At 44.3% G+C, this 19,174-nt stretch overlaps 1 protein-coding gene across 3 annotated transcripts in view; it reads left to right on the forward strand.

The window, feature by feature from the left end:
* The window catches only part of CACNB4 (calcium voltage-gated channel auxiliary subunit beta 4), a 219,177-nt gene that overhangs the window by 168,164 nt on the left and 31,839 nt on the right, over positions 1 to 19,174 (forward strand). For all 3 annotated transcript variants that reach the window (XM_068245790.1, XM_068245791.1, XM_068245792.1), the window contains 4 exons: positions 4,767 to 4,897; positions 7,729 to 7,775; positions 11,616 to 11,635; positions 11,718 to 11,798. In XM_068245790.1, coding sequence (XP_068101891.1) covers positions 4,767 to 4,897; positions 7,729 to 7,775; positions 11,616 to 11,635; positions 11,718 to 11,798 — 279 coding nt within the window. The remainder of the gene's footprint in view (positions 1 to 4,766; positions 4,898 to 7,728; positions 7,776 to 11,615; positions 11,636 to 11,717; positions 11,799 to 19,174) is intronic.

Genomic DNA, 19,174 nt, shown 5'->3' on the forward strand with positions numbered 1-19,174 from the left:
ACACTGGTGTTGCCATTGGCGGGTTTTGGTTTGCCATATCAATTGTTATGTATAAAGTGCTTGGGGGCCCCCAATGTAAGACTTGCATCGGGGCCCACAACTCCTTAGCTACACCACTAGTCATAAAGCATGGTTACATATTGGGTGTAACTGTAACATAACTCCCAACTGTCCCACTTTTGGCAGGACAGTCCCTCATTGGGAACCAAATCCCTCTGTCCCCCCTCTTTCTCATTTGTCCCTCTTTCAGGACTGGTGTACAGATGTGTTTAATTATATGTATTTTTTCTACCTAAAAATGTGTTCAATTGACGAGAACTTTAACTTTACTCCCATCCTTTAACCGCTTGAGGACCACAGGCTTACACCCTCTAGTGTCCAGGCGATGTTTTTACAATTCAAGCCACTGTAGCTTTAACAGCTCGCTGCAGGGCCATACAACTTAGCACAGTGTTGCCCAACCCTGTCCTCAAGGTCCACCAACAGAGGTAGTTAATCAGCTCTACTGAGACGCTAATTACACCAGCTGTGACCGTGTGTGGTTTTATGCAAAACATGCACTGTTGGCGGGCCTTGAGGACAGGGTTAGGGAACTCTGACTTAGCACACAAATGAATCTCTACTCCCTTTCTTGCCACCAACAGAGCAGATGGTGGCATCTGATTGCTGCTGCGACTGTCAGTTTTTAAAATTAATTTTATTGTATTATATTTTTAAATAAAATCCTGTATTTTTTCATAATTTATCCCATTCTCCCGACAGCCAATCCCTGCGTTTCATCTCTTATAGGCATCAGCCTATGAGAAGGATCGCTTTCAGAACCTCTCCTGGGGGCAGCTCAGTGACAGAGCTGTCCCCCGTACAGCGCTGCAGTAGATCGCAGCGCTGTACAACTGATTGCGGACGTTTTTTCTTTTCGTAGCCTGCCAGCCGTGATCGCAGCTGGCAGGTTGTTTGAGGGGATCCCCACGCATACACGCTAATCTCTGCCCCCAGGACTTGACACCGATCGGCGTTAGGTCCTGGGGGAGCCACCTTCCCGACGCCTATCGGTGTTAGGCGGTCAGGAAGGGGTTAAATTGATGCATTTTTGTTTCCGAATGTTATTAAGGAAACCTAATGATGATAAAAAGGACCAGTGTGGTATGAATTATAAAATTACAACTTTGGCTTATGGATTCTTTGTGCTATGCATGACTAGGGGTGTGGCAAGGGTGTGTCTGGAGGTGTGGCAGGGTCATGTCTTAAAGAGACTCTGTAACAAAATTTTCAGCCTTATTTCTTCTATCCGAAAAGTTCCTATACCTGTTCTAATGTGGTCTGGATTACTGTAGCCTTTTCTAGTTGCACTGTCTCTGTACATTAACTAGGCTGTGTTCCTTTTTTCTTTCTCTGCCTTAAAGAGTTAAACATCAGGTATGCAAGTGACGGTTTCTGTCCAGTTGGGACCTGGTGGGACTTTAGCATAAGGCTCCTTTTTCACTAGGAAGCACAATCAGAATCACAATCGGGTTTCCTTTAATGAACACTACCCACAATTTTGCTATGATTGCACCGTGAACCATAGGGTGTAGTAGCGTGATTGCACGAAAAATTGTGCAGGCGGCGATTGTGATTCTAACGAAAACAAATTGCACAAGTGGAAAAACTATTTGCATGTTAATCACGGTGTTGTTGCTATCAGCAAAACGGCCAGGATCTGCTTTTATTTTGTAGCAGATCGTAAATGGTGGAAAAGGTTCCTCACCTTACTGATAAGGAATTACAGCCATAAACACTTTCCTGGCAGAAAAATGGCTTCTGAGAGCAGGAAAGAGATAACAAGGGACAATAATGCATAGATATTAGTTCTGTGCCATCATTGAGCAGAGACAATGAAACAGTCAAAACTTAAAAAAGTAGATTAAATTATACAAAAAAACTGTTGGATATCTTAAAAAAAAGTCATTTTTAGGAGGAAGAAAATATATATAATTGTTTATCTCACCAGTTTATTTTCACCTCAGTATTCCTTTAGGGCTCGTTCGCATTGCGTTCCGCTCGTGTTAGCAATTTGTAGCGATTTTGTATTCCGATTACTGGCACTTGGGTGGGCGTTCCGTTTTTGTGAAAACGCTTTTCTTTTTAATTCACTCCCTGACGATTGACCCAGAAAATAATAAATACAGTGTATTTATTCTTTAAAATGTAATCACCCCACAAAGCGACTTTGTGAGTGTTTAGCGCTCTTCCTATACCTTCCACCATAGCAAAGATGCCCCACAAATGGTACAGGCAACGCTTTGCTGAACGCACAGCGCACGGACCGCGCTGATATGAACCTTCTCATAGAGATTCATTGCACAAGTGTTTTGGGGGCGATTTGACCACCACCAGATAGAGTATGTACGCCCCTGTGTTTACACAATTATAAACAAATAATAAACACTTGGTTCTGTTTCTATTTTTAGAACACACTAACTCTGTATCTCCATCTTGTGGATAAAAAGTAAAACCACATCCAAATACCCTATTATACACCTTCCCATAGAAAAATGAAATATATTTTTATTATTTTTCAAAACCCTTGGAGGTCAAGTGGTTAAAAATCGCCTGCGCTTGAAAAAAAATCAGAAAATGCCTCTAGTGTGAACCAGTCCTTAACTACTTTGGCCTCCTGGACGTACTAGCTACGCCCAGGAGGCCATGTGCGCGTCCGCACGCTCCCGGCCGCGGATCGTTAGCCCACGAATCAGTGAATCGGGCTATGGTGCCCGATCACTGATTCCTCTCCCCCGCAGAAAAAGCGACAGCTTCTCTCAGAAGCTCCGCTTTTTCTGGCTTTTGCGTCCCCCGTGCGTCCCTCTAAGCGTATGCTACGCTTAGAGTGACGTCATGTAAACAAACTCATGGCCGCCACCTTGTGGCCAAAAAGTAAAACTACAACTAAAAGTAAAAAAAAAATTAAAGTCAACACACATTTACATTCTAAAAGTACTGTTTACATCCCACCCTCCCCAAAAATACCCAAATAAAATGTCTAACCCTCCTGGCGGTATGCGCAGCAGTTTTTTTTTTTTTTTTAAATCCTGTAGCGAGCCCAGGGCTCGCTACATGATAGCCGCTGCCCAGCGGCATCCTCCCGCCCGCTTCGATCGCCTTCGGCGATCTCCGATCAGGAAATCCCGTTCAAAGAACGGGATTTCCTGGAGGGCGGGATGACGTCACCGACGGCGTGACGTCATTGGGAGTCCCAATCCACCCCTCGGCGCTGCCTGGCACTGATTAGCCAGGCAGCGCACGGGGTCTGGGGGGGGGGGGGGCCCGCGTGCCGTGACGGATAGCGGTGATCGGGCGCGGGGCGGCGGCGATCAGTGTGCTGGCGCAGCTAGCAAAGTGCCAGCAAAAAAAAAAAGTAAGCAAATCGGCGGAGCAGGGTCTGATAAAAAAACCTCCTGCGCGGCTTACCGCCAGGAAGGTTAATATAAAAAAAAATAAAAAAAATTACAATAATAAAAAAAAAACCTGTAAATATTTACCTAAGGGTCTAAACTTTTTAAATAACAATGTAAAGATAAAATATTTCTATATTTTTTTTATTCTAAACTTGTAAATAGTGATAGATGCAAAACGGAAAAAGTGCACCTTTATTTCCAAACAAAATATTGTCGCCATACATTGTGATAGGGACATAATTTTAACAGTGTAATAACCGGGACATACAATACATGAGTTTTAATTATGGAGGCATGTATTATTTTAAAACTATAATGGCTGAAAACTGAGAAATAATGATTTTTTTTCCGCTTTTTTCTTAATCTTCCTGTTAAAATGCATTTACAGTAAAGTGGCTCTTAGCAAAATGTACCACCCAAAGAAAGCCTAATTGGTGGCGGAAAAAACAAGATATAGATCAGTTCATTGTGATAAGTAGTGATAAAGTTATAGGCTAATTAATGGGAGGTGAACATTGCTTGGATGCATAAAGTGAAAACGACTGAAGGCTGAAGTGGTTAAAGTGTACCTGAGTAGAAAAAAATGTTCAGACAATATGATGACCTATAGACTCTCCAGAAACCTCTAGGCTCCTTATTGCGTCTGGCCTCCCCTTTATCTTGCTGTTATAGCCCCTGAAGATCCCATCAGAGTTGTGAATGGGGCCTGCAGCAGCAGGATGGGGGCTGGATGCAATAAGGAGCCTGGAGGGGGTTTGGAGAGCTTAGGCGAGTATATTTTTTTTAATTTCCCCTCAGGTTTACTTTAATAATTCACTTCCAAACAATGCACAATGTGATCACCCGATCTGCAGTATTTCAAATGCATCAAAATAGAGCATGCTACGTTTGGAAAACTGCGTTTCAGCTGCAGTTCTGTCTCTTGTATACATGGGGAAGCACGGTGGCGTAGTGGTTAGCATTTTTGCCTTCCAGCACTGGGGTCCCTGGTTCGTTTCCCAGCCAGGGCACTATCTGCAAGGAGATTGTATGTTCTCCCGTGTCTGTGTGGGTTTCCTCTGGGCACTCCAGTTTCCTCCCACGTCCCAAAAACATACAGATAAATTAACTGGCTTCCCCTAAATTGGCCTTAGACTACAATACATACACTACACGATACATACACAGACATAGGACTATGGTAGGGATTAGATTGTGAGCCCGTCTGAGGAACAGTTAGTGACAAGACAATATACTCTGTGCAGTGCTGCGGATGATGTCGGCGCTATATAAATATCAAATAATAATAATACACAAATGTCTGTAATAATATGAAACCGTCTGCCATTTCAGAAATACAACAATGACTGGTGGATTGGAAGATTGGTTAAGGAAGGTTGTGAAATCGGCTTTATTCCGAGTCCGCTGAGGCTGGAGAACATACGGATTCAGCAAGAACAGAAGAGAGGCCGATTTCACGGAGGGTGAGGAACTGCCACATTAATAAAATAACATGGCTTAAAGAGAAACTCCAACCATAACCTTCTTGTCTTGCTGTTGAATAGTGTGAGGAAGGGGTGAACGTTCTATTGCTGTTTGTGTCTCTGTGGGTGATGCTTTTCCTAGCGTCGTGTCTTTGAAATAAAAATCCAGATCCCATCTTTAAGAGCCCTTCCACACTGCATGCGCACCGATTCACTTTTCGAAGCCCGTGCATTTTGCCAATTGCAAGGACACTGTTGAAAAAAAATGGAAATTCTGATGCACCTTCTTTAGGAATGTGTTGCGATCCGTTGCGATTTTTATCAAAAGGCAATCGCAGTGTCTGCTGCAGTCCGTGGCAAGTCAATGTAAGCGCATGCAAATCGCATAGCAAACGCAGTACTATTCAACTTGCAATGTTATTTCCCTTTCATCAGTTATTAACCCTTTTTAGCAGCATTATACTAATATTTTTTTCCCTAGAAGTTCTTATGCTGGGTTTAAAATTTTAGGGCAGAGATGAAATGTTATAGTTTTCATTAGAAGCTATCACTCCCCTCTCTAGAGCAGGTGTCAGCAGTGTGATGAAGTTACTTGCAAACTTAAGCACTCACTCCAACACCAGCACCACAACAAATTAAAATAGGCTTACCCGAGCGCCAGAGACCCAATTCACATGGTTGAAATGGGCTTTTCTGTTAGGCTCTTCAATTTACAGGATTCAATGTAAGTCCTCATCAGATCAACTGGATTTTTCACCTTGGGTTCAACCAAACTGTAGTACAGTTACACCATAAAAAACAAATGGAGCACCTCGCTGCTGCTTGTCTACTGACCTCCCCACCCAACCGGTTTCACATCTTCGCTTCGTCAGGGGCTTAAGCTGGTCAGGTGGGGTGGATAGTAGACAAGCCGCAGCGATGTTGGATTTAGGCAAATTTCATGTACTGGGTCCATTTGGAACGGAGTGTTTTACACTGTTTGGATACTATTTCTGACAAGATTAAAAAGTTGTTTTAGCAGTATAGATTTAGTTTTTATGGTGCAGTACTGTATGGATTAAGCTTGATGTGTTACGGAGGCGAAAAATCTGATTGATCTGATGAGTACTTGAATTGATTTGTGTGGTTTTAAGAGCTCAACTGAAAATATAACCAATCAGTAAGATGGTGGGTGGAGGCGCCAGAATAATAAAACAACTAAAACAGGTTGGAGAGGAGAGGCAGCGGCTACCTTACCTCTCCTGTAGACAAATTATCCAGGCGGTCCGCACACTTGTTTTGAATAAAGCCTTGTTTATAGTGACAATAGTCCATTCACAAAGACAAACAACCATTTGCCCTCCCCTTTGTCAAGGTAACAGAACAGAATGACCTGAGGAAGCAAGCAATGCCCGCAAAGCGCGTTGTCTAAGTTGTCTATAAATTGTCTAACCCGTATAAGTTGCCTATAAGTTGCTTAACCCTATTTTCTGTGCAATAAACCTTATGAAGTCATGTTGAGCTGTATTGGCTACTTTGCAACCGTTGCCATTCTGTTCTGTTGCCTTGACAAAGGGGACCCCCAGAGCCCCGAAATGGTCTTTGGTCTGTGAATGGAATATTGTCACTATTGGTGAATAAACAAGGCTTTACTCAAAACCAGTGGGCGGACCACCTGGTTTTTTGGATTGCTTACACTGGTCCAGCACCTCAGTAATGGTGTACGACTCCTTCTCTGCTATCTCCTGTAGATAAAGTAGCCAATACAGCTCAATGTGACTTCTCAAAGGGAAGGTCTGAGCTTAAAAAAAAAAAAAACAGATTTACCTACCTGGGGCTTCCTCCAGGCCCTGGCAGCCTATCTATCCCTCACGGCAGCTCCGCTCCCAGCCGGTGGCCCAAGGTCACCTCTGTTGCAGATGTCGACCTCGCTAGGTCGTCATATTCTGCGCCTGTGCGAGCGGCGGTTGTGCTGCTTGCGATCGCGCTCACGTGGTCTGGAGCGTTCTGCACAGGTGCAGTACTTCTGTGCCTGCTCAGACTGCTCCAGGCTATGTGAGCGTGGTCGCGAACGGCTCGGGGAAATGCAAATTGCGGCATTGCATAGCGGGCGCAATATTGTGACTTTACATTAGGGGGGTTCAGGGTTTGGAGAGGGGTTAGGGTTTGGTACCGGGGTAGAGGGTTTAGAGTTAGGCACCATTAACCGGGAAGGGGGGGGGGTCTTAGGGTTAGGCACTAACAGAGGGGGTATTAGGGTTAGGCACCAACAGAGGGGGGTCTTGAGGCTAGGCACCACCAGGGGAGTCTTAGGGTTAGACATTGGTAGAGGGAGGGTTCTGTGTGAGAGTAGTGTTAGATATAGCCATAGTAAAATATCGGTAAACATTACCGATATCTTACTATGGAATCCAGCAGTAGAATATCGCTAATTGTAGTGATATTCTACCAGTAGCGATCACCTGCATCATTTTTTCCTGGCGCCTTTATTTCATGTATGCCTCATCACCTCCACTTGATTTCCACTGTATATACCCAACCCAGAATAAAGGGTTTTTAAGGATGGGGTACCTCTCTTTTCCCTCGATGACTATGTAACCACAAATATATCTATGTAATCTAGTTTGCTAATATACTAGAAATGTATAAACATGAATTGGTAAGGATTTATTTTTCATCTTCTGGAATGTGGAGTCCACCATAAGCTATAAACTGCCAGTGGTTCAAACAGCAGAGTCTAGCGATGCATGAAATGTAATGTGGGCGTATCATTCACTGAACTGATAACTGTGTTGTGCGTGGCAGGGATACTGCCTCTCTGGTCTAACCAAGGAATGCTTTCTTTCCAACAGCAAGTCGAGTGGGACGTCTTCATCAAGTCTCGGGGAAATGGTATCTGGTACGTTTCGAGCAACCCCTCCTTCCACTGGTGAGAATTGCTGGGAGATGCATGTAGTTGTGTTTCCAGGCTGGCCACAAGTCCCGCGTTGTCTGTCCTGAGCCGTGAGTTGCTGTTAGCCTACAACTCTAGCCAAGTGTGTAAAATTCAATCAATTCCATTCAATGTCATCTCTACTAATGTCTGTGTGGAAGCTCGCCCCATAGTTCTCCGTGTAACCCCTTAGTAGCTCTGTGTCTTCTGTGGAACGCCGTATAGCTGCAAAAGAACAGAATTGAGGAAACCACTTACATTTTTTTTCCTAGAACCCTACACAAAAAAACAAGAAAACAAATGGGAGGGTGAGTGCAAACTAGTTTAACAATTCTTACTGCTCTCTTAACAATAACATTTCTATAGCGCTTTTCTCCCATAGGACTCAAAGCGCTTAGTCTCTCTCAGATTCAGTAATTAGTATTAGAGCTGGAGCTGTCGTGATCCGCTGAGGTAAGGCATTCCATAATGTAGGAGCGGCATGACAGAAGGCTCTGTTACCAAAACTTTCCAGGTGGACTCCGGGTATGACTAGATTATTAGAACCTGTGGATCTGAGATTGCAGGGATAGTCATACCTCCCAACTTTTTGGGATAAGAAAGAGGGAAACTTAAAGACACAACCCTGGCACATCGCTAGCCACGCCTCCGTCACTCCCCTAGTCACTTGTTCGACAAATAATTCATAAACAAAAGACGCAGTTTTATAAATCATATCTCACTGATCCTTCCTATCATTATTAGTTTTCAATCATTTAAACATTTGAAAACAAGAAATATATCAATTTAAATTATGGGAATACATTTTAGAGTCAATTAAACACATTTATCAGTAGAAAAATGCATATATTTACATGGCTCTGTACATCAGCCCTGAAAGAAGAACAAATGAGGAAGACGGAGAAACGGGTATCAGGGTCCTAAAGAGGGACTGCCCCTCAAAAAAAAAGGGACAGTTGGGAGTATGGGGATTGCTACGCAGCTGTAACATTTCTTTCATGTATCCAGGGCCCAGATTATGTAGTGATTTAAATGTCAGTAGGCTGATCTTGAATAGAATCCTCCATTTTATAGGTAGCCAGTGAAAGGAGTGCAGGACTGGTGTTATGTGGCGGTGACGGGGTTGGTTGGGTAACAGTCTGGCAGCAGTACTCTGTATCAACTGTAGGCGGTACAAGTCCTTGTTTGGAAGGCCGGTGTAGAGAGCAATTACAATAGTCCAGTCGGGATGTAATGAAGGCATGAACTAATGTTGGCTGAGGGTATGAGGTGCTTGATTTTTGTGCTTGAGATGTAAATCCAGGCCTGTCCGTACCGCAAATGCCTACGCATGTACACGGATAGCAAGCTGGCCAGAAAGGGCCTCGGCAGGAGTTTGTTCGAAATGAATAGGAACCTGTATGGTTTTTGTACGTAATGAGGACTGAAAGGTGACTACTCTGGTAAATAAAGGCTGAGGCTGGTGATGTGAGAAAAGCAGTTATCTGCAGAAGCCTGTCAGCACGCATAATGAGACACTGAGCTGTGCACTAATATTAGAAAGACAGCAGTCCTAACAGGAAAACAACTGCTTGCATGACCAGGCTGAGAGGCTGCAACTTCTCAGCAAGGCAGATAATGGAGGAATGCTGCCCATTCCCACCACTCTGCCTCTGACATGACCACATTTAGGCAGAAGCTGAGGGTTTAAGCTACGTCACAGCACATCGCACGTTAAAGGGGACCTGTCCTGTGACCATATGGCCTTTCTGGTGGAAATAAATCAATATTCAAGTAGACTTTCTAAGACAACTGAAGCGAGAGGTGAATGGAGGCTGCCATGTTTATTTCCTTTTAAGCAATACCAGTTGCCTGGCTTTTCTGCTGATTCTCTGCCTCTTATACTTTTATTCATAGATCCTGAATAAGCATGCAGGAGATCAGGTGTTTCTGGAATTGTCAGAACTGACAAGATTAGCTGCATGCTTGTTTCTGGTGTTATTCAGACACTACTGCAGCCAAATAAATCGGCAGCGCTGCCAGGCAACTGGTATTATTTAACAGGAAACAAACATGGCAGCCTCCATATTCTTCGTACTTCAGGTTTCCTTTAACTCCATGCAAACATGGTAGAGTAAATGTGCCACTTCCTTCTCCATGGTAAACCAAACTGTGCACTACATAGAGTACAGTTACCTCATACTATCCATGTCCTTCTTACTTGTGACATTCCCCCACCCAGCCCCAGTATTTCCAGGAACTGTTCAGTTGACCAGGTCGGCAGTCACTTTACCACACGAAAAAACCCACTGTGTACGTGAAACATATTGTCCAATAGAAGATCTGTTATTCTTCTCAGCTGGTTGGACTGTGCTTACGATGAAATCTTCAGAATGTGGCCAGTGGTATAACATTGAGACTGCATAATGCAGGGTCACAGCGCTTTGAGTCCCCAGGGACAAAAAGCGCTATAGAAATATTATTGTTATTGTTGTATAAAGATGTACTTGCTCACACATAGCTGGTTTGGGGACCCAACACTGCACCACACTTGTATCACGGGCTGGGTGGGTTGTCCCGGAGCTCCTAGGAAGTTGAAAAAAGACCAGGAGCCAATTGTGCAAACTGCAATTAACACCTTTCAAGATAAGTGTTAGGTGTGATACTCACATTTCCCTGGTTGCTGAGAAATGCAACCACTTTCAGAGCTTACAGAACATTCCTGCTTCTGCTCAGGTTGTGTTGTGTTGGCCACCTCTGGTGGTTTCTCTCCAGGAATCTATACTCCTCAGCGCATGGAGTTGGCACAAGATAAACTCTCAGATGGGGAGGAAAACTAAAATGACAGCCTTCCAACTAACATGTAAATAGATAACTAGTGGGAGGCCGGGCCGAGGCAGAGGCTGGAGAGGCTCCAGCCTCATTCCCAATTGTGTTTGAAGCAGAAAAAAATAGGAAAAGAGGATACATGACAGTGACTGCAAGTCAGATAACTAGAGATTAAGGTATTGGGGAGGTTGGGGGCCCTGGGGCACCTCTTAGTCTAATAGCAATCAGTGTGTGACGGGCGGCCGGGGGGGAGGGATGGAGGGGCGCACTTTGGTGTCTCAGCCTTGGGTGCTGAAGGACCTTCTCCCAGCACTGGTGGGAGGAGAGCCCCCAAGGTTATAAAATACTTTAAAAACACTAAAAAGGAGAGGAAGAGGTTGTGCGAACTTGCAACGCGTTTCAAGGGTTGGTTCTGCATCCTCAGGTCAGTGAAAAATGTACCAGGGGGCTTCTCTGAATAAGACATGAGCGCCTCACGTCTTTTCAGTAGGGGGCCCTCTTTCCCAGAACATGGGTCTTGATCATTAGCTGCCACATAGGTAACACAACTATATGTCGTCATCCTATAAGATCATTTCATGTTGCCCCAAAGGTGGCCACACGATACTTTTTTGTTTTGTTTTGTTTAAGGTTTCTTTGATTCAAGAACTATGATCGATCTTTGGAAAACCTGGCCAATGTATCACACGTGTTTAATTATTCCCCAATCATGAAAAAGATTATTGAGAAAATTTCAAATTGCCCTTAGCCATTCAATTTTCTGAAAAAATTATCAAAATTTTCCTCCATGGCTGATCGAAAAATATTGAAAAAAAGGGAAATTTGGTCACGGTTCGTGATTGAGAAAAATTGAAAACCTAACATTTTTCTTTATTTTTCTTTACAAGCGATTGTTTTTATCAGAAAAAAATGGGAATATTAAACATTTTATTGTATCGTGCGCAGTCACCTTTACATTGAAATAAAATCTGACTTTATTACTTTTTTGTTTTTTTACAGCCAAACAGAAGCAAAAAGTGGTGAGTTGAGATTAGATTTCACAGAGCCGTCTCTGTATGTCGGCTGGCCGAGCCCCCTAACGGACTTCTGTTGTGTTTTCAGACCGAACACATACCGCCTTACGATGTTGTGCCATCTATGAGACCTGTAGTATTAGTTGGTCCGTCGCTTAAAGGATACGAGGTATGTAAGTCTATACGCGCCCGTCTGATTTCCCTGTGACACCCACCTCTTCCCACCTGTACACCGCTAGATGTAACCTTCATGCATCACGTTATGTATTACCCTGCTGTGATGTCCATTTCACCAGAGCAATAAAAGCAGCAGTAGAGACAGTGCCCAGCATGTGTCGCTCATTGTTATGTGTCCTATACAATAAAATGCAAGTGTCCCTGCGTCATCAACTGAATGGTTGTGTGTCCCTGGCTTTTTTGTACTTAGCATGTGCGCAGCCAGGGCATTTAGGACACAGGGCCGGTGTTGTGTCTGATTACGCTGCCTGTTGATTTGCGCTGCCCCGCATGCGCAGTAGGAGACTGTGCGGCCACATTTCCTATTGAATGATGCTGCTGGTGGTAAAATACTAAATATCTCCGCTCCCACACCTCTTACACTCCCCAAATTTTCAGAGTAGGGAGGCAACCCCCAGAACGACCTCTATGCCAAATTGCAGCCCCCGAGACCCGCTGGTTCCCGAGATAGGTTTCTGTAATCTATCTCCTGAACCAGCAAGTCTCGAGGGCTGCAATTTGGTATAGTGGTAGCTTTGGGGAGTGTAAGAGGTGTGGAAATGAAGATATTTAGTATTTTACCACCAGCAGCATCATTAACTTCACACTGAGCATGCGTGCTACACAGTGTGGAAGGAAGCTTCCGGGCAGCACAATCAGACAATACACCGGATCTGACAGTTTGCTGTGTGTGGTTCACAGAGGTTCTCATTGCATTGTGGGAAATAACAGCTTTTTCCAACTGCCAAGCAAGCGGCTCCCTGTTTGCATATACTTCAAATAGTGGTGGGGAAGGAGCAAGCGGGATGCATATGTGCGCGCATTGCGGGGGGTAGCGGCTGGGCCTTTTTACTAGTGTGAAATAAAACAGACTGTGATGGCAATTAGCGTTTGTGTTTGAATTTGGCATAGTGAATACGTAACACCCGAATGTTTCCGTTTGCCGCTGTTCAGCACTGAACAAGAGGACAAGGTCAGGAGGAGTTCACTGATTTGTGTGTCACGTTGCATATCATGTGATGCCAATGCTTCCTCCTTCCGGGTGGTAGGAGGCAAGTGAAACGCATTGTGACACGCAGGTTGTTTTGTGCTGAACGGCACGGTATCTGGTTGTTCTGAACTGCTATGTCAAATCAATTCAAACACCAACACTAGGGCCAGGGTCACACTTATTTGAATCACATTCGTTTTAGAAAACACATGCAAAAATGCACATAATAATGGTCTATGGGCCACACAAAAAAACGCGTTGGTATGCATTTTTCAATGCGTTTTTAGATGTGTTTTTAAAACTCTCAACAAGTTCATTTTTTCTGTATACTGCATGCAATGCTTTCCTATGGTGAAAAAAATGCATGCGTTTTTGATCCGGTTTTGCCAAAATAAGGTCAAAACTAATGTAAAAATTATTTATTTTTACTTGTTTAATATGAATATTGATTAAAAACCACCAACACAGGAAAGATGCAAAAAAAAAAAAAACCCATAGCAGAAAACTGATGGTTTTCTGCATGGACAAGTGTGACCTTAGCCAAAGGCTGGGTTCACACATAAAAAAAAGTCCAGTCCCGTCAGTTTTTGGCAGTTGGCATCAGTTTTGTATGTGTTTCTATGGCTGTGTTACACATAAATCTGTTAATTTCTGGTCCAGTGCTGTCAGTTTTGCATCAGTTTTGAATTTGATTCTATGGCTTTGTTCACACATAAATTGTGTACATTCCAGTCCAGTCAGGTTAAAATGATAGAAAACTGATGCAAAACTGACCGGACAGCACTGGACTGGACCGGAAATGTACATATTTATGTGTAAACCAAGCCTAACAGTAATGTGTACATTGGTGTACAATGACCTATTGCATATTAACCACTCTGCTACTGCCTAACTCAGGATGTTGGCCGCAGAGTGGCTTCCTCGTTCCTCGACGGGATCTTGCGAGGAGCAAGATTTGCAGGGAACGAGCGCTCACTCGAGCACACGTTTCCTGCAGTCAACACAGCGGGGCACAGCGAGCAGCCTGCCAGCAATGATCGGAGCTGGCAGGCTGCTATTTACATAAAAATGACAAATAAGGTGTACGTAGTTACATAGTTAGTTTGGTTGAAAAACGCTGCTGCCCAGTGGCCATATAGTGTAATAGCCCTGGCAGCTTTGTACACTTGCCGGTGCGAGCCTCTTTATCAACTGCTTCATCTCCCTCAGACAGTAGAATTTTGCTGGTGGAAAAATGTATTCATGCATGCTTGGCTTGGGCAAGCTCCACGCACTGTCCGACAGGGAGGGTAGGCAGGAGTCTCCCCACAACTACTGAGGTTAAAGGGGAACTTCAGCCTAAAAACAAACATACTGTCTTTAAGTTACATTAGTTATGTTAATTAAAATAGATGGGCAATATCATCTCTTACCCATCCTGTTTTAAAAGAACGGGCAAATGTTTGTGATATCATGGGGGCAGCCATCTTTTTGGTTGAAAGGAGGTGACAGGGAGCATAAGACACAGTTCTAATTGTCCTGTGTCCTGATCACCCCTCCCAGCTGCACGCGCTAGGTTTCAAATCTCAAATTCAAAATTGCAAAGAAAAAAAATTGCACCAAAACAGCAGAACGAGAACAACAACATCAGAAATCCCATCATGCTTTGCACAGCATCAGGGGAAAAATGCCCAGGCAGTTTTCTTCTGTGCAGCTAAAAATGAGGCTTGGGTAAGAAAAACAAAGTGATGCTGTGAAATGGTTAAAGAAACACCAAGCCTTTTCAGTGCTGCTGAGTAGATTTTTAGTCTGGAGGTTCACTTTAAAGCTGTCAGCTGAAAATATCTGGCCTGGCAGATTGCCTGTCGACTGCATTGAGCTAAAGACACATTTACCTTTAGGGCTAGTGGACACAGACCTTTGACTTCAATTCAGCTGTCATTTTATCATTAGTATCAGTGCAGATCAGCTGGAGGTGGATCAATTGCTCAATATTTCAAGCTGTATGTGGAATTTTTGATGCAGCTTTAGCAACAATTAAAAGTGCTACTGTATATGCATTAAGGTGCCTATTAACTGTTCAATTTTAAATGAAAGATCTATTTCCTGGAACGAAGGCTTTTATTGGTTTTAATTACAACGGTACACCAATGGTTCAAAAAACAATTGACAAAAAAATGTCACCATGCTAATCAACAAAAGACACAATACCTGGTACACACCATGCAATTTCCAGTCAGATAAATGGGACAATTACCGTATATACTCGCAAGCAAGCCAACCCGCATATAAGCCGACCCCCCAACTTTTACCTGAAAAACCAGGAAAAAATGATTGACCTCCATATAAGCCGGGGATAGGAAATGCTGGCCGCGTGATCTCCCCAGTGTGTCCCAGTATAGCTAGTATAGTGCCCAGTATAGCTAGTAAAGTGCCCAGTATGGGTAGGTAGTCCCCCAGTATAGCTAGTAAAGTGCCCAGTATAGCTAGTATAGTGTCCCAGTATAGCTAGTATAGTGCCCAGTATGGGTAGGTAGCGACCCAGTATAGCTAGTATAGTGCCCAGTATGGCTAGTATAGTGCCAATGTATGGGTAGGTAGCGCCCCAGGATAGCTAGTATAGTGCCCAGTATGGCTAGTATAGTGCCCAGTATGGGTAGGTAGCGTCCCAGTATAGCTAGTATAGTGCCCACTGTATAGCTAGTATAGTGCCCCAGTATAGCTAACATAGTGCCCAGTATGGCTAGTATAGTCCCAGTATGGGTAGGTGGGTGGGTAGGCAGTGCCCCTCCCCGCTCCCCCGCCGCTGCTATTACCTCAGTCGGCGCCGCTTCCTCTATCCCAGTCCTGCTCGTACGGTAACTAATTCACAGGAGCGCACCCCACGGCGGCCGCTGTGATGAGGGAGGAAGCCTAGAGAGAGCGGCTTCCTGTAGCGGCGATATGTATCGCCATTACTATGGGAACTGCTCTCTATGGTTTCCTCCCTCATCACAGCAGCCGCCGTGGGGCGCGCTCCTGTGAATTAGTTACCGTACGAGCAGGACGGGGATAGAGGAAGCGGCGCCGGCTGAGGTAATGGCAGCGGCGGCCACGGGGCGGGGGGTGCGGGGGGGGGGAGAGACACATGACTCGCAAGCAAGCCGACCTCCCAACTTTTGGGCCACTTTTGGGAGGTAAAAAATTCGGCTTGCTTGCGAGTATATACGGTAGATTATTTTACGACAGGTCTGACCTAATTTCCGATCGTGTTTTGATCGATTTTCGGATAACTTCTATACAATATCGATCATAAAAACAATCAGAAATCAGATCAGACCTGTCGGAAATAATAATTTAGACCTGTCTATCTGACAGGATATTGCGTGGTGTGTACCAGGCATAAGGATGATATGATGATCATTCATAATTGATCTATAGCACTAATTAGCTCTATGCAAATACAATTTGATCATATAAGTGGATTGAAATATGGACTTCTTCGTACAAAATTATATAATGAATAGGCTGTTTCTGTCCTGAGGTAGTTGGAATCTACTTCCTGCCGGTGGCTGCGCGGCTCTGACAGGATATAGATTCCAACTATCCACCGCCCCGCACTCACCGATCGCTCTGCCGTTCCGTCGCTGCACCCGCTCGCTCTGCTGTCCCAGTGAGAGTAGAGCTTCCGCATCTCAGTCAGGGGCCTATATCATTGGCTCCTGACCCCGTGATTATTGTGAGCCAATCACAGGGCACAAAAGGGAAAGGACCGCTCTGGTCCTTAAAGAAAACCTGAACTGAAAATTAAAAGTCGAAATAAGCATACACAAGTCATACTTACCTTCCATGTAGCCTACTCCTCAGTGTCTTTCTCCTGTCCCGCGTCCTGTTTGTTCACTGTGATCAAGGGAATTTTCCGTCCTCCATTTTGAAAATGGCCATTACCCATAACAGCTCTCTGGTCTGCACACTGTTAAACTGTAACATCGCCCACTTGAGCCATAGGGAAACATGGACATTACCGGGCACATCAGTTCTCCTCTCAGCTGTAACTGATTGCAACTGATATATAACTGACAGCAACTGATATATTTCAGTTCTGACAAAATGTTGTCAGAACTGGAAAGGATCACTGTATGAAGAAAATGGTGAGCTTCTGAGAGGAACTGAAGGCAAGGTAACTATGTAATGTTCATTTGAAGTTACCTCATGTGTTTATTTTAAATATTTTTACTCAGTACAGGTTTTCTCTTTAAAGTAAACCTGAAGCCTTTTTAAAATAAAAAAACAGATACTTACCCAAGGAGAGGGAAGGCTCTGGGCCCTATAGAGCCTTCCCGTTCCTCTCCTGGTCCCCTCGTTCCAGTGATGTCACCCCTGTTCAAATCTCCCGCCACGGGAGGCTTCAGAAGTCTTTCAGCCTGAAATTGGCCAGATCATCGATCGGACATGTGCTTGGCGGCACCGATTTTTATCCGATTTGACTATAATTATCAAATCGGATTGTCGATCGACCGCCAAGTGGAGTAATGTGTGGGCACCTTTAGAATCTTTAGAAGATAGCTTTATCTACATTCTCTGTTGTTAAAGTGAACACATTCTGCACAGTTTCTTCCAACACTGATACAAGCTGTGAGGAGAGATTGGTGGGTGATAATGGATTCCTCCTAGAGCACTTAGTGATAATTGCTGATTGCTGATGGTTTTCTGTCAGCGGAGTATATACAGTACAGCTACTACTACTGAACTACTGCTGGATCAGCTGTCTGCAGCCAGAATCATATGAGGTAGAGTGGCCACACACTTATCGATTTCCCCATTCGATTCCTGACAGAATCAATTGCTTTAATTCAAAGCTATTGCCCCAACATATATAATCGATCGCATTTCAAAACAATTGGTCGGCAAGGTTAGAAGATTTGCATCGATCGGGGGCAGTGCAGTGGCGGAGTTCGTTTAACGTTCATTGCACTGGATCCTGCTGAAATCTGCTGAATATCGGTGTGCTGTGTGTGATAGGAATTTATTCCTCTGGGAACAGATTTGTTTGGCCACATCAGGTCACAGTTTACAGTATAAGTGTATGGACATTTTTCATTTACTAAGTTTGGAGAACTCTAAAGGTGCCTAAACGCCTTTGACGGATGTTGTCGGTCGGGGATCAAGACCTGATCTCCTTGGGCAACATCACTGGGCCGGGCTGCACACAAATATCAGCTGTGTAGCTGATGATGCGCTGTGTTGCTATGCGTGGGGGGAGGGGGGGGCAGGGAGACAACAGAGGGAGGACAAGCGGCGTGATGTCACACAGCTTGCTGGGGAGCAGCGCGAACAATGGGATCGGTGTCGCTGAGGGTGAGTAGATCCGCCTGGCGGATCAGCCGGCAGCCACACACATGCCTAATTATTGGCAGAGGTGGTCGTTTTCGGCCACCTCATACGACTTAAAGGGGAACTGAAGAGAGAGGTATATGGAGGCTGTCCTGTTTATTTTCTTTTAGACAATACCAGTTGCCTGGCAGCCCTGCTGATCCTCTGCCTCTAATACTATTAGCCATAGCCCCTGAACAAGCATGCAGCAGATCAGGTGTTTCAGTGGTTCAGACTTATAAGTCTGATCTGACAAGACTAGCTGCATGCTTGTTTCTGGTTTTAATCAGATACTACTGCAGAGAAATAGACCAGCAGGGCCGCCAGGTAACTGGTATTGATTAAAAGGAAATAAACATGACAGCCTCCATATACCTCTCTCTTCAGTTCCCCTTTAAAACAGGCATGTGTAGGAGGCTTTAAAGTGGATCCGAGATAAACTTTTACCAAATCTTTTTAAAAGAGTACTGCGCTCCACTGGAAATACCACACTCACAAAGTCAGGGGATCGCAATTACAGAGGGTTCACTTCACCTCGATCAGTATTACTTGAATTCAATCACTGCGCATACTTCAAACCCGAAAGAGCGTCTTGCTCTATTGCATATCACATCACACTGCCTTGCCAGCCAAGGAGATTACAGCAGATGATAAAGACAAATCCGTTTATTGGACTTAAAGCATCCTGCAGGCTTACAGTTTCATGGACACAAGTTCCGACTCCACCGCGGATGATATAGAGCCACTCGCTCCTACTGCTCGTCCTGCTTCCTGGATTACGTCAATGCGCTCCTCCGACTACGCCCTACGTGTTTCGTCACGCTCCGTGACTCATTCAGGGGCTCTCATTCAGGATAAACTTTTACTCATTGCATATTTGTGTTCCTTTCATATAGTTTATAGGGCATTCCTCAAGCCAAATACTTTTTTTGTTTTGTTTTAATACTCTAATTCCATATAAACTAAACAAGCCTTGCCCACAGCTTTTTCACAGTGCCTTGGCACTG

Source organism: Hyperolius riggenbachi, chromosome 7 (assembly GCF_040937935.1).
Source record: "Hyperolius riggenbachi isolate aHypRig1 chromosome 7, aHypRig1.pri, whole genome shotgun sequence".
Taxonomy (NCBI): domain Eukaryota; kingdom Metazoa; phylum Chordata; class Amphibia; order Anura; family Hyperoliidae; genus Hyperolius; species Hyperolius riggenbachi.